At 32.9% G+C, this 14936-nt stretch overlaps 3 protein-coding genes and 1 non-coding gene across 4 annotated transcripts; all 4 read right to left on the bottom strand.

Moving 5' to 3' along the window:
* Positions 1-69: 69 nt before the first annotated feature.
* On the bottom strand, positions 70-1979 carry LOC116010272 (high-affinity nitrate transporter 3.2-like). The gene is made up of 2 exons (XM_031249597.1): positions 1750-1979; positions 70-792 (listed from the first exon to the last, which is right to left on the bottom strand). The coding sequence occupies exons 1-2, from the start codon at positions 1883-1885 to the stop codon at positions 308-310; spliced, it is 621 nt and encodes a 206-aa protein (XP_031105457.1). The 5' UTR covers positions 1886-1979; the 3' UTR covers positions 70-307.
* A 4275-nt stretch (positions 1980-6254) lies between these two features.
* LOC116010274 (high-affinity nitrate transporter 3.2-like) lies at positions 6255-8669 on the bottom strand. The gene is made up of 2 exons (XM_031249599.1): positions 8456-8669; positions 6255-6916 (listed from the first exon to the last, which is right to left on the bottom strand). The coding sequence occupies exons 1-2, from the start codon at positions 8589-8591 to the stop codon at positions 6432-6434; spliced, it is 621 nt and encodes a 206-aa protein (XP_031105459.1). The 5' UTR covers positions 8592-8669; the 3' UTR covers positions 6255-6431.
* Positions 8670-11296: 2627 nt separating this feature from the next.
* TRNAG-GCC lies at positions 11297-11367 on the bottom strand. The gene has a single exon. It is a non-coding gene; the product is annotated as a tRNA-Gly (tRNA).
* A 2095-nt stretch (positions 11368-13462) lies between these two features.
* LOC116010273 (high-affinity nitrate transporter 3.2-like) lies at positions 13463-14530 on the bottom strand. The gene is made up of 2 exons (XM_031249598.1): positions 14335-14530; positions 13463-14150 (listed from the first exon to the last, which is right to left on the bottom strand). Exons 1-2 carry the CDS (start codon positions 14468-14470, stop codon positions 13666-13668), a joined length of 621 nt encoding a protein of 206 aa, XP_031105458.1. The 5' UTR covers positions 14471-14530; the 3' UTR covers positions 13463-13665.
* Positions 14531-14936: the final 406 nt, after the last annotated feature.

The following is a 14936-nucleotide window of genomic DNA, read 5'->3' as shown; positions in this document are numbered from 1 at the left end:
ATAACATGTTGTAAATCAACCTTTTTAGTTTGTATGAAAATGTATTATAACTCTTGAAAAAGATAAGAATGACACCTCCAAGAATCAAACTAGTTAAAATTATATATGCCCAAAATATAAATTTGCCAGCAATACCCACAAAACGTGGGAATATAATGAACTGTTCTTATGCAGCATAGACACGTTAATTTGCTTGGTATGTAAGAGTAAGACAGAAGTAAGAACGTGATTGTTCAATACACATATGATATGATACTAATAACCCAGACAGAAGAAATTCAAAACAAATATATCTTGAGAGCCCTTATTACTTCTGCTGTGAGCTCTTGGCCTTTCTCTTCTCCAGGAAGAAGAACCCAAAGAGCGAAACGACGGAGAAGACGGAGAAGACGACGGAGCAGATGTCGAGCGTGGCGTGGCGGCCGCTGATGGCCTGAATTTGGAAGAGGTTCTGCGTCTTCTTGGCGTCGGTGTTTTGGCCATAGCCGACCTCGTGACCCTCGGCGTTGTAGGCGTAAACCCTGACGAAGAAAGTGGCGGTGGGCACATCCCTCTCTATCTTCCATTTCAGGGTGTTGGGTTTGGGGTTGTAGGGCTTAGTGGCGATGTTGAACTGGCAGGTTTTGTCCTTCTTCAAATGATCTTCCGTCTTTCTCCACGCGCGGTCCACTTGGCTCACCGGCGCGTAGCATAGCTTCACCTTCACGTTCTTGTAGCTTGAGTCCGTTTTAGCCGGGCTACTGCTGTTGTATGACCATGTTACTGTGATTTCGTCATCCCCAGCCTTCAGAACTGCATATAATATGCATCATCATTATTATTATTATTAGAATAATACTTATATGAAACTGTCTAACAAATTTTTACTTGTGAGACTGATCGAGTTAAAATAAAGATGTACTAAGTAATATTTACACTGAAAAATATAATAATTATATTGTATGTAAGATTGATTATTCTCAGATTAATCAAATAATATACTCTATAATAGTTTGAATAAAATATTCCAAACTTGCCGGCCGGATGATATATATATATATGATTAACAAAGACAACTTTTTTTGTTAAGAAACCAAATTTTTGGAAAATAAAGACAATAACTAAAAGCCAACAAATTAAACATCAATGCTTAGTTCAAATGTGCAATATATACTTCTTATATTGTTCTCTTTGGAGGGTAGAGTAATATACTTATGGAATGTTAATTTTTTCCTAAGTGATTGCCATATTTCTTTCTAAAATTATTATTTCTATTATTTAATATTAAAAAAACATAAATAAGACAATTATTCATTAAAAAGTCTTAAATAATTAATTAATGTAAATTAGCTGTCATTGAAAATTTCAACTTAGATAGATCATCAACAAAAAAGTTCATAAGGTATGCGTGTGAATACAGTGTATATATCTGTATATGTATGCATATTATATTTGATGATTACATTTGAGAATATATTTGATTTACTAAAAAATTTTACAATGATATTCATTTAGTGCAGTGCATGATCTGATCTATAGATTTTCTTCATAACAGTAGAATTCCTGTTTCTAGCTAGTAAAATGTTGTTTGAATTAAGTTGAAATATGAAATAGAATCCAGTGGTGAATATAACCAGGCTATGGACACAACAATATATATATATATTCTGGGCAAAACTGAAGAGAATTGAATCCAAACTACTTATTAATCTGAATTACTTAAAATTTAATTTTCCTTATTCAAGAGATGAACTGAAGTTTGATATATACCTTGTCCTTGTTTATGCTTCACAGAAACCTCAACGCTTTTCTTCAAGCTAGAAAACAAGACTTCCCCATAACCAGTTGTTGCCAAGCAGCAAAGCAGAAGTGAATAAGTCACCAGAAAACCTCCTATTCTCGCCATTTCTGCCCTTTGGTTAGCTCAATCTTCCAAGAGATGAGAAATCTTAATTAAGAGATGAGATAGATAGATGTTTGATGGAAATAATAATGTTGCCTTTGGAAATGAAGATGGCTAGCTTTATATAGACTCCAGGGAACTCACAACATCACCTTTATTTACAAGTGGCTGTTTTTTCTTTTTCTTTTTTAATTTTAAATTAATATAATCTGTGTAAAATTTAACATGAAAAGTCAAACACAACAGCTGCCTAGTAGTTAAAACTATTGATGATGCTTAAGAGACGTGTTAAGAGGTTAATTAATTAAATTATGTTTGTTATTTTTTGCAGGTTTAATAATTAGTTATACTAATACATAATAATAAATACTACATTCAGGAATTGAAAAATGGGTATGGACTTGGCTCTAAATCAAGTTGATGGGGTGACTTTATGACTAATTAATAAGCTAAGTGATCATTAATTAAGAACACGTATGGAGACAAGTTTAGAAAGTTGACTTTAGGCAAATAGATACTAAGATGTACGGATTGTATGAAGACTATCATCTTATCATGCTTCCCTAGCAGTTTGGAAAGAGCAAATTAAATAAGGAAGGAGAGTTAAATAGGCCATCGAATTACACATGATAATACAATTAAGTCATTGAACCTAAAAAATTTACAATTGAGTCCCTAAACTAACCAATTTCATGTAATTCTTTCCATTTGCAGTTTTCATGTAATTCTAAATTTAAAATATTTTTTAATTTTTAAAAATAATTATATTAAAAAAAAAAAAAAAAAAAAACAGGACCGTCTTCATGGCCAGTGACCTCTTCATCTCTAGCCATGGAGACAGACCTAATTTTATAATAATATTATTATTTTAAAAAAATTTAAAAAATAGATTTTAAATTTAGTGTAGTTACCCAGAAGATTTGCATGAAATTGGTTAGTTTAAGGACTCAGTCCTAATTGCATTATCGTGTGCAGTTGGATGACGTATTTAATGTATTATATTCGATCTATAAATCGAGGAGTAGTTTATATTCGATCTATAAATCGAGGAGTTTAAGAACTCGGTCCTAATTGCAGTATCGTGTGCAGTTTGATGACGTATTTAATGTATAAATCGAGGAGAGATTCGATCTATAAATCGAGATCAATAAAATTGATTCATCATTATTCAATAGTGTGATATTCAAGAACCAATGCCCCCACTGGGGATCGAACCTGTGATCTCTCACTTAGGAAGCCACAGCTATGCTGCTTGACCACAAGACATTTAGCCTATCTTTTAAATAACAATCTTGCCAAGAGAGTTTGAAATATTTTGGAATGAAAATAAGGGTGAAACCCGCGCGTCGCCACCCGCTTGGCTTGTGTGTGTGGTATGGTGTGGCACCTTTATATTCGTCCAGGCGTTTCCATCAAGAATAATTATTTTTCATAGACGTCGTTTCCTTAATTAGTCTGTGTTACTTATAGACGTCGTTTCCTTAATCTGTGTTACCTATCAGAAGCGTACCGAATTTAAAGACTGCACAGTCTCCAAAAATCGCTTTTAAGATGGTATTTCATACACGACACAAATTTTCTTTTTCAATTGAATGATATTCTGAATGTCATCCCCCAGCATTATAAATTAAAATTTTAGGTGGCCAAATTAAAGTAAACATCGTCCTGCCAACCATTAGATTTTAAGGGCAGGGCAACTTTCTGATGAAAGATATTTTAATGAATTGTTGATAATTGATAAATAATTATGTTCGATTGGCCGCCGCTTCTCATCGTCCCATATGCACCAGATTTACCCTTTTCGTTTTCTAAATTATCAACTAATATATACCCTTGACATATATAGTTGCTTCTGTCCATTCGGTCAATTGTTTGAATATATTTTTCATGCTTTTTTTTGTTTGAATATATTTTTCATAATACCATGACATATATATGCTTTTTTGAATATATTTTCAGAATGCACCTCGGAGGAAAAGCCTTCCAAACAAGAGTACCAGACAAAGAGTTAGTTGCCTTAACCATAGTATGGGCAAGTTGGTTCACCGATCTACGAATGAAAATAACGGCTAAATAAGAATTAATGACTCTAACGAGATTAGTTTATAATAATTTTTTTAGGGTGTAAAAAATGTTAATAACTGTTACATCATATTTAATCTGAGTTAGAATTTATAATTGGAGTTTTAGTTATAAGATAAGAGTGAATTTAATCCCCATATGATCAAAGTTATTTAAGTTTGGGAAGAAGAAAGTTATTTAAGTCTGAAGCATTAATTTGAGTAGAAAAAAAGACAGTAGTTCTAGTGGGTTATCAAAGTCATTATGATCTCTTCTCTGCTTGGGAGCTGTGTTGGTATTTCGCCAGCTTCCTTCCCTTCTTGCACATGAAGTAATGAGGTTAAAAGTGATGCACTAGCCGGGAATCAAACCCGGGTTTGTACCATGGCAGGGTACTATTTTACCACTAGATCACTGGTGCATTGCGGTAGGTGCTTACGAATAAATTTACTCCTATCCTGAGAAATTCTGCTGCTCATACGGATTTGCATAAGAAAAAAAAAATGTACTTCTCGAATATATAATATATAAAGAGGTAATTCCAGCAGCGGTTCAATTGTCATCAAAACTAAAATATTGGGTTCCAGTTCCCTATTCTTTTCACCCAATGGTCAATAAATCGAAACTAAAATATTGGGTTCCAGTTTTGAATCATAACCAGAACCTTTCAGTTCAGTTTGAATCGAATTGAACTGTGGTCATCCCTACATATAAGCAATAATTTGTTGGAGAAAAAAAATAAATAAAATACTTATTTTAAGAGTAAAATTGTTAGTTTTAAAATAATTGAGCGGCTAATATGAATATATGAATAGTTCAAGTGAAAAAACGCTATAAGGTGTAATTTTACCTAAAGAATAAAGAATGTCGCGTCATATAATGATTGGAATTCCCTTGAGAAACAAATATTGTTATTCGTTTGACCATGCCTAATAAAAGAGAAAATAACTACATGCCTGATGAAAGCATTATTTGACACATACGAGAAGCCTTTTAATTTGCAAATGATAAAGAATCTCTTATGAAAAACTATTTCACTTGAATTGGAGATGGTAAAAGGACGTTCAATTGTTATGCATTTAAATGACTTAGCTTTAATACTATTGTTAATTATAGTTTTCTTCTACTAAGATTAGTTTTGGTGATGAGATTCATGCTTTAATACTCTTGGCATCTCTTCCTAATAGTTAATTAGGAGCCCATGAGCTCAGACATACTGTAGTTAGTAGTTGCATCGATAATGCAAAGATTGAAGTTTGTTGATGTTAGTGATAAAATTCTTGTTGAGAAGATTATATTCACATGATTAAGTTAGGTAAAATTTTAACTTTAAGTTTTTTTATTAGCGTATAGAAGGAAGAGTTAGAGGACATGATGATGTATGAAATTAAATAAGGAGTGTACGCGTGTAATGTTGTCTTTAGAGGATTGAGGAATATGTGACATAATATGCCATAACTAGCAACTAAGCACTAGCATTATTAAAAAATTAACAAGCTAAACAATAACAAGAAAGATAGAGCAAATGCATATTAACAAGAGATGAACACGAAGTAAAGAAATATGACTCAAATAAAGGAGCATAATCTACTAGATGCAAGCAAACTTATAGGATTGGGGGAGAACAAACCAAGGATCGGAATAGATCGAATTGAGGGGCATGTAAGAATTATAGTCTAAAAATCACTTTCATGATTATTTAAAAAATATAATAATATGGACTAGGAATTGTCACACTCTCATGAGTCATGATGCATCAATTCCAAGTCCTAAAAGCACACAAAGCTAATCATCTAATTTAAATCACCCCATTTCCCTTATTCTCATAGTGAGAAACTATTTGTAATATTTACGGAGTGACTTAGCTTAAAATCTTGGCCAAACTCTCATTGTTGTGGCCAAAATCCTCCAAATGAATGCTATTGAATGTTGTACACAAAACATTAACAAGATTCTAGTACAAATCCTTCATAACTTCAAAGAACCCTATGAATTCTATCATCTATGCACTAATCAACAATAAAATATCTAGAAAGTAAATAATACAACTCTAACCCAATCCCTAAAACTAACAAATGATAATAGACACAAATAGCATAAAAACACAACAATAATATGTAAATAGCATGATAGAAATATAGATAAAGGAAATAGAAACTTACCTATTGAAATGGAAGACAAATGGGGTGTTTGGCATATAATTTTAATTGTTATTATTTGATAACTATTAATGGATTGATTTAGCGGGTTTGACTAGCTGATAAACTAATTAGCTGGTTGTAAAAAAAATGTTTAGTAAATTGAAAGCTTATGAAAAAACTGTTTTGAACAGCTTTTTGAATTTTAGCGTTTTGAAGCAATAAGTTGAATTGTTACACACAGCTCAGACGTGTTTAATTCTTAATTGAGTTCTACTACATATATTCTTAAATTCTACTTTCTCACTTTTACTTCATAATGTGACAAACAAAGATATTGAGAGCCCTTATTACTTCTGTTGTGCGCTCTTGGCCTTTCTCTTCTCCAAGAAGAAGAACCCAAAGAGCGAGACGACGGAGAAGACGGAGAATACGACGGAGCAGATGTCGAGCGTGGCGTGGCGGCCGCTTATGGCCTGAATTTGGAAGAGGTTCTGCGTCTTCTTGGCGTCGGTGTTTTGGCCATAGCCGACCTCGTGGCCCTCGGCGTTGTAGGCGTAAACCCTGACGAAGAAAGTGGCGGTGGGCACATCCCTCTCTATCGTCCATTTCAGGGTGTTGGGTTTAGGGTTATAGGGCTTGGTGGCGATGTTGAATTGGCAGGTCTTGTCCTTCTTCAGATGATCTTCCGTCTTTCTCCAGGCGCGGTCCACTTGGCTCACCGGCGCGTAGCATAGCTTCACCTTCACGTTCTTGTAGCTTGAGTCCGTCTTAGCCGGGCTACTGCTGTTGTATGACCATGTTATTGTGATTTCGTCATCCCCAGCCTTCAGAACTACGATCATATATGCAATATTATCATTATTATTGTTAGAGAAAATTTATGTGAAACTGTCTTACAAATTTCTGTCCGTGAAAGTGATTATGTTAAAATAAAGATGTAAGTGTAAGATTATCCTCAATCAATCAAATAATGTACTCTGTAATAGTTTGAATAAAATATTTCAAACTTGCTGGCCAGCTGATATATATATATATATGATTAACAAAGGAAATTTTTTTGTTAAGAAACCAAATTTTTGGAAAATAAAAACAATAACTAAAAGCCAATAAATTAAACATCAATGTTTAGTTCAAAGGTGCAATAATAATTCTTATATTGTTCTTTTTGTACCAGAGAGTAGAGTAATATACTTTTGGAATGTTAATTTATTCCAAGTGATTGTCATATTTCATTCGAAAATTATTGTTTAACTTATATTTAATATTAAAAAAGTAAAAATAAGACAATTCATTAAAAAGTCTTAAATAATAAATTAATGTTAATTAGCTGTCATTGAAAATTTCAACTTAGATCATCAACAAAAAAGTTCACAAGGTATGTGTGTGAGTACAGTGTATATATCTATATATGTATATGTATGCATATTTGATGATTACATATTTACATTTGAGAATATATTTGATTAGAGCAAATACAAATTTTGGTCCCACGACTATTAGTAAAATGACAATTTTGGTCCACATGTTTCATTTCTACCAATTTTGGTTCCACGACTATTATTTTAGTACCAATTTTCATCCATGATTATTGTTTTAATGCCAAAATTCATCACGCCGGTTACCCATCTGTTTAAAACGTGCAAAAATCTAAAATCGTAAAGGGTATTTTCATAATTTTCAACTTAATATCCCAATTTGAGTATGAATAAATGGATTTAAGTCCTAAAATCGATCAAAATTCACAGTTGTTCTCCTCATTTTACATTAATTTGAGGAGGAGAATTGTGAATTGTGATCGATCTTAGGGTTTAAATTTCTTTATTCATGCTCAAATTTGGATATTGAGTTGAAAATGACAAAAATACCTTTAAAATTTTTAGAGTTTGACACGTTTTAAATGGATTGTGAGCGACGCGATGAATTTTGGCAATAAAACAGTAGTCGCGGGACAAAAATTAGTACTAAACAATAGTCGTGGGACCAAAATTAGTAGAAATTAAACATGTGGACTAAAATTGTCATTTTGTTAATAGTCGTGGGACCAAAATTGGTATTTGCTCTATTTGATTAACTAAAACATTTTACAATTATATTTATTCATTTAGTGCATGATCTGATGTATAGATTTTCTTCATAACAATTCCGGCCTGTTTCTAGCTAGTAAAATATATGCTGTTTCAATTAAGTTGAAATATGAAATAGAATCCAGTGGTGAATATAATCTTGTGGCTATCCTAGCTATCAGCAGGCTATGGACAACAACAAAAATTAAAGAATTAGAAAATCAAAATAACATATTCTGGGAAAAACTGATCGATCGATCGAAGAGAATCCAAACTACTTATGAGATGAATTGAAGTTTGATATTTACCTTGCCCTTGTTTATGGTTGACAGAAACCTCAAGGCTTTTCTTCAAGCTAGAAAACAAGACTTCCCCATAAGCAGTGGCTGCCAAGCAGCAAAGCAGAAGTGAATAAGTCACCACAAAACCTCCTATTTTCGCCATTTCGATCTGCCCTTTGGTTAGATCAATCTTCCAACACAAATCTTAATTAAGAGATGAGATAGATAGATGTTTAATTTGATGGAAATAATAATGTTGCCTTTGGAAATGAAGATGGCTTGCTTTATATAGACTCCAGAGAACTCACTAGATCACCTTTATTTACAAGTGGCTTTTTTTTCCTTTTTCTTTTTCTTTTTCTTTTTTTTTTTTTATAAAAAAAATTAATTAATATGTGTAAATTTTAACATATAAAGTCAAACACAGCTGCCTAGTAGTTAAACGATTGATGATGCTTAAGAGACGTGTTAAGAGGCTACTTTTTAAATTATTTTTGTTATTTTTTGCAGGTTTAATAAATTAGTTATACTAATACATAATAATAAATACTACATGCAGGAATTGAAAAATGGGGATGGGCTTGGCTCTAAATCAAGTTGATGGGGTGACTTTATGAGTAATTAATAAGCTAAGTGATCATTAATTAAGAACACGTATGGAGATAAGTTTTGAAAGTTGACTTTAGGCAAATATACTACTAAGATGTACGGATTGTATGACTATATATCATCTTGTCATAGTCCCCTAGCAGTTTGGAAAGAGCAAATTAAATCAATGAAGTTGAATTGACTCAGCTCCTTCATTATATTGTCAACATACATATTGATTTTGGTACTGTTATACAATTGTTTTACCATGGACCGTGGTTTATATTACAACAAAAATTGTGTACCTTTAGTTAACATATTCTGTACAATAACTTGATAATTGCTGTTACACAATATGATAGTTACAAGTATAAAATTGTCAACTGCATATACAAAATGTGTCAACTACACGAAAGTTAATTTTGTACCAGGATACAATGTAATGTAGATCCGACTGGTTGACGGTATAATTTGCCATTGTTATATGAGAGGAATTAAGATGCATGCGTATGCCAAAGGCCTTGTGGTCTAGTGGCACCCGGTGTCCCGGTTTACACTCTCACATGGATGATGGGAGTGGATTTGAGCCTCATAGGTTGAGAAAGTAGCTATGAACAGATATTGCATTATAATAATAAAAAATGCAATCCAAATGCATGCAAGTTCGCACTTAGAATTAATATCACCTCCACTAAAGTTCAAACTCATACACTTTCCATGTAGAAGTGCAATCGGGTGCCACTAGACCACAAGGTCTTTAACAAACTATTTCGATTTGACAATCTTACTAAAACCAAAAAGAATGTTTCCATTTATGGTTTGAATGGCCAAACAATACAAGAACCAGAGCTAACTGATGATGAATACATGCACCCATTCTTAATTTTTTTAAGTTTGGTTAGTGTAAGAAGGAACATTCGTAAATTATTAAATATTTGTAGAAATATCATTATTTAGTTTCAACTAATGTTTGGTTAAGTAAGAAGTATTACACATTTTATGTGAGATAATAATACATTAGTTCAAGTTGAAGTGGACTTCTAAAAAAGAAAACATAATGAGGATTAGAAAAGAAGAGGGAGTTGAGAAAGGCAAAAATTTATGTGTGACCGTCTTATTACGGATCTTTGATCGTAAGAAGGATTGGGTCAAGATAAAAATGTAATACTTATATTGAAAAGCATAATACTAATCAAGAATAAAGTGTTTAACTGTTTATTAGCCTTTTCGTTTTCTTATTTATCAATTAATATATACCCTTGACATAGTTGCAATGCAACTGTCCATTCGGTCAATTGTTTGAATATATTTTCGTAATACCGTGATTTTTGTTAACGCCAAATGAACTCAAATATTATTAAGAGAGTACGTAGGTGCAGAATGCACCCGGAGGAAAAGCCTTTCAAACAAGAATACCAAATTGAGAATTAGTTGCCTTAATCAAAGTATGGGTAAGTTGGTTCACTGATCTACAAATGAAAATAACGGATGAACAAGAATTAATTATTCTAAAAAAATATTAATAACGGTTACATTATATTTTTGAGTTGGAATTTATAATTGGAGGCTTGGGTTGATGACATGATGTTTTAATTTTTTTTTTTAAATTATACTTTTATTCTTTGAGTCTAAAAACATAATAAGTCTCAATCAAGGTTATGTCCTTGATTTATATCCCTTTTTTGGATGCTAATAAATGTGTACATTTTACTTTAAATGTTGTACACTTCAATGTTATTAGACAAAATTGTCTCTACTACATTCTTGTTATACAAAACTACCCTTACACCGTTATAACACCGTTAGTTTTAACTCCATCATTATTACCCTACACCTATATCTATCATATCTTTTTCCTATTCTTTAATTTTCATTTTATTAAAATTATTATATAATTAATTTAATGGTTGATTATATTTTAATTAAATTTCTATTAATGGTAAATCATATATGTGTGTATAAAATACATATATTATTTGTGTATATATAATTTGTATTATACATTTTAATTATTTGTATTTATTAGTATTTTAATATTGGGCATAAGTTTTCGCGCATCGCGTACAAAATACTAGTTATAAGATAAGAGTGAATACTCCCATATGGTCAAAGCTATTTAAGTTTCACGCATTAATTTGTGTTATAAAAAAGGCAGTTCTAGTGGTGATCAAAGTCCTTCTGAAACTCATTATGATCTCTTCTGAGTTCTGCTGGGAGCTGCTGTCGTATCTCGGCTGCTTCCTTCCCTTCTTGCACATGAAGTAATGAGGTTAAAAGCGATGCACCAGCCGGGAATCGAACCCGGGTCTGTACCGTGGCAGGGTACTATTCTACCACTAGACCACTGGTGCTTCTTGAGTTGAACTACTGAATTAATAATACTTCATATGTGGCATATTACCAAAAGTTTTCTTCTTCTTCTTGTTTTTTTTTTTTTTTTTTTTTTTTTTTTTTTTTTTTTTTTTTTGGAAGTTTTCTAAGTCAATTGACATATTATTATCAAGATCAACCTGTCCTATCAAGAAATTTTATCTGGTGAGCATGCTGCTATGCCTACAAGGGAAGGTGATGATGTTGATGTTGATTAAAATGCAAGAGAGAAATAGACTATGCCTACATACTAAGGTTTGAAGTTAGTTATTTATGTCTTTGTAATTTAATGTTGTAAAATATTGTAGTTAGAAGGTCTGAATTGTTACCCTATGAAGAACGTAAACAATGGTAAAAGGCAAATAAACCTTCTGAAAACAAAGAGGATGAATTGTAAATAAAATCGGAAAACACAAAACAAAAACTGTCGCATACAACTGGAAATTTTTATTTTTATTTTTTGAAAATTTTAAAAATATATATATTGAAAAGAATGTCCTTGGCTAAAATAAAGTTTTACTGGAATAGACTAAAAGTGTCTAAAAAAATTATAGTTTGGGATGTTAAATGGCAAAATTGACCGTCTGTAATTAAATTTAGAATTGTCACCAAACACAAGGGACATCTGCTAGAATTAATTCATACATAAACATAAGGGAAAAATGTACAAATAAGCCATTGAACTATTTGGGGAATAGCAATTAAGCCATCGAACTCCAATAAGCTCCAAATTCATCCATGAACCTGTAAAAAAAAGAGCAATTAGACTTTTTAACAGGTTAATTACCAACATGTTTTTGCTGATTGGGATACTATTAGGATGCCACGCAGATTTTTATTATTATTATTTTCCTATAAGCATTTGACCCAACAAAAAAAACTAAGCAGTCCGGACAGTCGCGGTAGGCGATGGTCTGAAATTTGAAGGCTGAAGCTCGGCCGCGGCAATCCGGCAGCAATAGATGATGGTCACGGGCTCGCAGCAGTCCGGACTGGCAGCGATAGAGACGCTAATTTGCAGGAGGAAGGATATGAGTTTGCTGTTTGTGTATTATTTCCGTGGTTGCACAGCAGGAGTATTCTATTCCAAGTCCATCTAGGGTTCAATACTTCAAAATTAGTTATTTGACTTATTTCAAATATATTTTCCTAAATCTATGTCTCATTTCCAGAAAAGCACTCGCCTCCATTGATTCTTACCATGAATCCATTGTTCATTTATCTATTGCATTAATCTATGCAACTAGTTCCCAACTTCCCATCAACATATCAGAATACCATTATTGCTACCAATTCAACATCCAGAGTGAAATCAAAATGCGTAATTAATTGGGGGAAAAGGGAAAGATGGCTGCAGGGAACTAGGGTGGGAAGAAAGAAAGGGTTTTGGGGAATTTTTTTTTTTTTTTTTTAGTATAAAAAGATAATTTTGTCCTTTAAAATAATTCATTCGCCAGAAAAATAGTCTACCGATGACCGGAATTTTATCGGAAGGATCAAATGTGGTAGAGATTTAAAAATCGTGGAACCAAATCTGAAAATTTTAATAGTCAGGGACCAAATGTGGAAATGCTCTCATACTCGTGGGACCAAAAGTGGAAATAACTCATAATAAAAATATAAAATAAAAAATTCACGTGACATCCCAATCAGCAAAAACATGTTGGTAACCTGTTAAAAAGGCTAATTGCTCTTTTTTTACAGATTCATGGATGAATTTGGAGCTTATTGGATTTCAGTGGTTTAATTGTTATTCCCCAAATAATTCAATGGCTTATTTGTACATTTTCCCTAAACATAAAAGTTTTCAATTGTTTTGGTCCATCAATTGATTCCCAACTCTCAATGTAGTCCCTCATTTTCAACTTCAACTAATTTGATTTTTGAATTGTTTAAAATTTTGTCAATTAAACCCTTCGAGGATCAAATTGATGAAATTTTAAAAATAGAGAAATCACCATTTTGGCCCCTCGGAATGATTTAATTGAAGAAATTTTAATCAATTTGATGATCAAATTAGTTGAAATTTTAAAAGTACTACTTCTTATTCTATGCATGTGAACATATATATATATATATAATATATGAAAATTGATGATCTTTAATTTTCAACCCAAACAAGGGCAATTCTACCTAAACACAAGTTAATACGTACACATGATATGATATGATATGCTATTAATTGCCAGACAGAAGTTAAGAAAAAGAAATATATGTTGAAAGCGCGCCCAGAACACAATCCCCAGGCCGGCCAGGACGACATAGCAGTCCTTAGCTTATTACTTCTGCTGTGCGCTCTTCGCCTTTCTCTTCTCCAGGAAGAAGAACCCAAAGAGCGAGACGACGGAGAAGACGGAGAATACGACGGAGCAGATGTCGAGCGTGGCGTGGCGGCCGCTGATGGCCTGAATTTGGAAGAGGTTCTGCGTCTTCTTGGCGTCGGTGTTTTGGCCATAGCCGACCTCGTGACCCTCGGCGTTGTAGGCGTAAACCCTGACGAAGAAAGTGGCGGTGGGCACATCCCTCTCTATCTTCCATTTCAGGGTGTTGGGTTTGGGGTTGTAGGGCTTAGTGGCGATGTTGAACTGGCAGGTTTTGTCCTTCTTCAAATGATCTTCCGTCTTTCTCCACGCGCGGTCCACTTGGCTCACCGGCGCGTAGCATAGCTTCACCTTCACGTTCTTGTAGCTTGAGTCCGTCTTAGCCGGGCTACTGCTGTTGTATGACCATGTTACTGTGATTTCGTCATCCCCCGCCTTCAGAACTGCATATATGCAATATTATCATTTTTATTACAACTTATGTAAAACCATCCGCTAGAAGTTTATCATGAGACTGATCGTATCAAAATGAAGATGTATACACGAGAAAATATAATAATTATTAAGAATATAATTTAAATTTGTTTATTTAGGAGATGGATTGAATTTCGTTTCATATATATATACCTTGGCCTTGTTTATGCTTCACAGAAACCTCAAGGCTTTTCTTGAGGCTAGAAAACAAGACTTCCCCATAACCAGTGGCTGCCAAGCAACAAATCAGAAGCGAATAAGTCACCAGAAAACTTCCTATTTTCGCCATTTCTGCCCTTTGCTTAGATCAATCTTTCAAGAGAATTGAAACCTTAAGAGAGCTAGAGATATTTGCTGGAAATGTTGCCTTTGGAAATGAAGATGGGTTGCTTTATATAGACTCTAGATAACTCCATCACCTTTATTACAACTTACAAGTGGCTGTTTTTTTTTTTTTTTTTCTTTTTTAATTTTAAATTAATCTTTGTAAATTTTAACATGAAAAGTCAAACACACAACTGCCCAGTAGTTAAACTTTTGATGATGCTTAAGAGACGTGTTAAGAGCGAGGTTACTTTCAATTATTTTTGTTATGTTTTTTTTTTTTTGCAGGTTTAATTAGTTATACTACATATATATTAAATACGGGAATTGGAAAATGGGACTTATTTTGGCTCTAAATCAAGTTGCTGATGGAGGTGACTTTATGAGTAATTAATAAGTTGTCATTAATTGAGAGAGATAAGTTTAGAGAG

The sequence above is a fragment of the Ipomoea triloba genome, chromosome 2 (assembly GCF_003576645.1).
Source record: "Ipomoea triloba cultivar NCNSP0323 chromosome 2, ASM357664v1".
NCBI classification, from domain to species: domain Eukaryota; kingdom Viridiplantae; phylum Streptophyta; class Magnoliopsida; order Solanales; family Convolvulaceae; genus Ipomoea; species Ipomoea triloba.
This window is presented reverse-complemented; position numbering and strand designations above follow the sequence as displayed.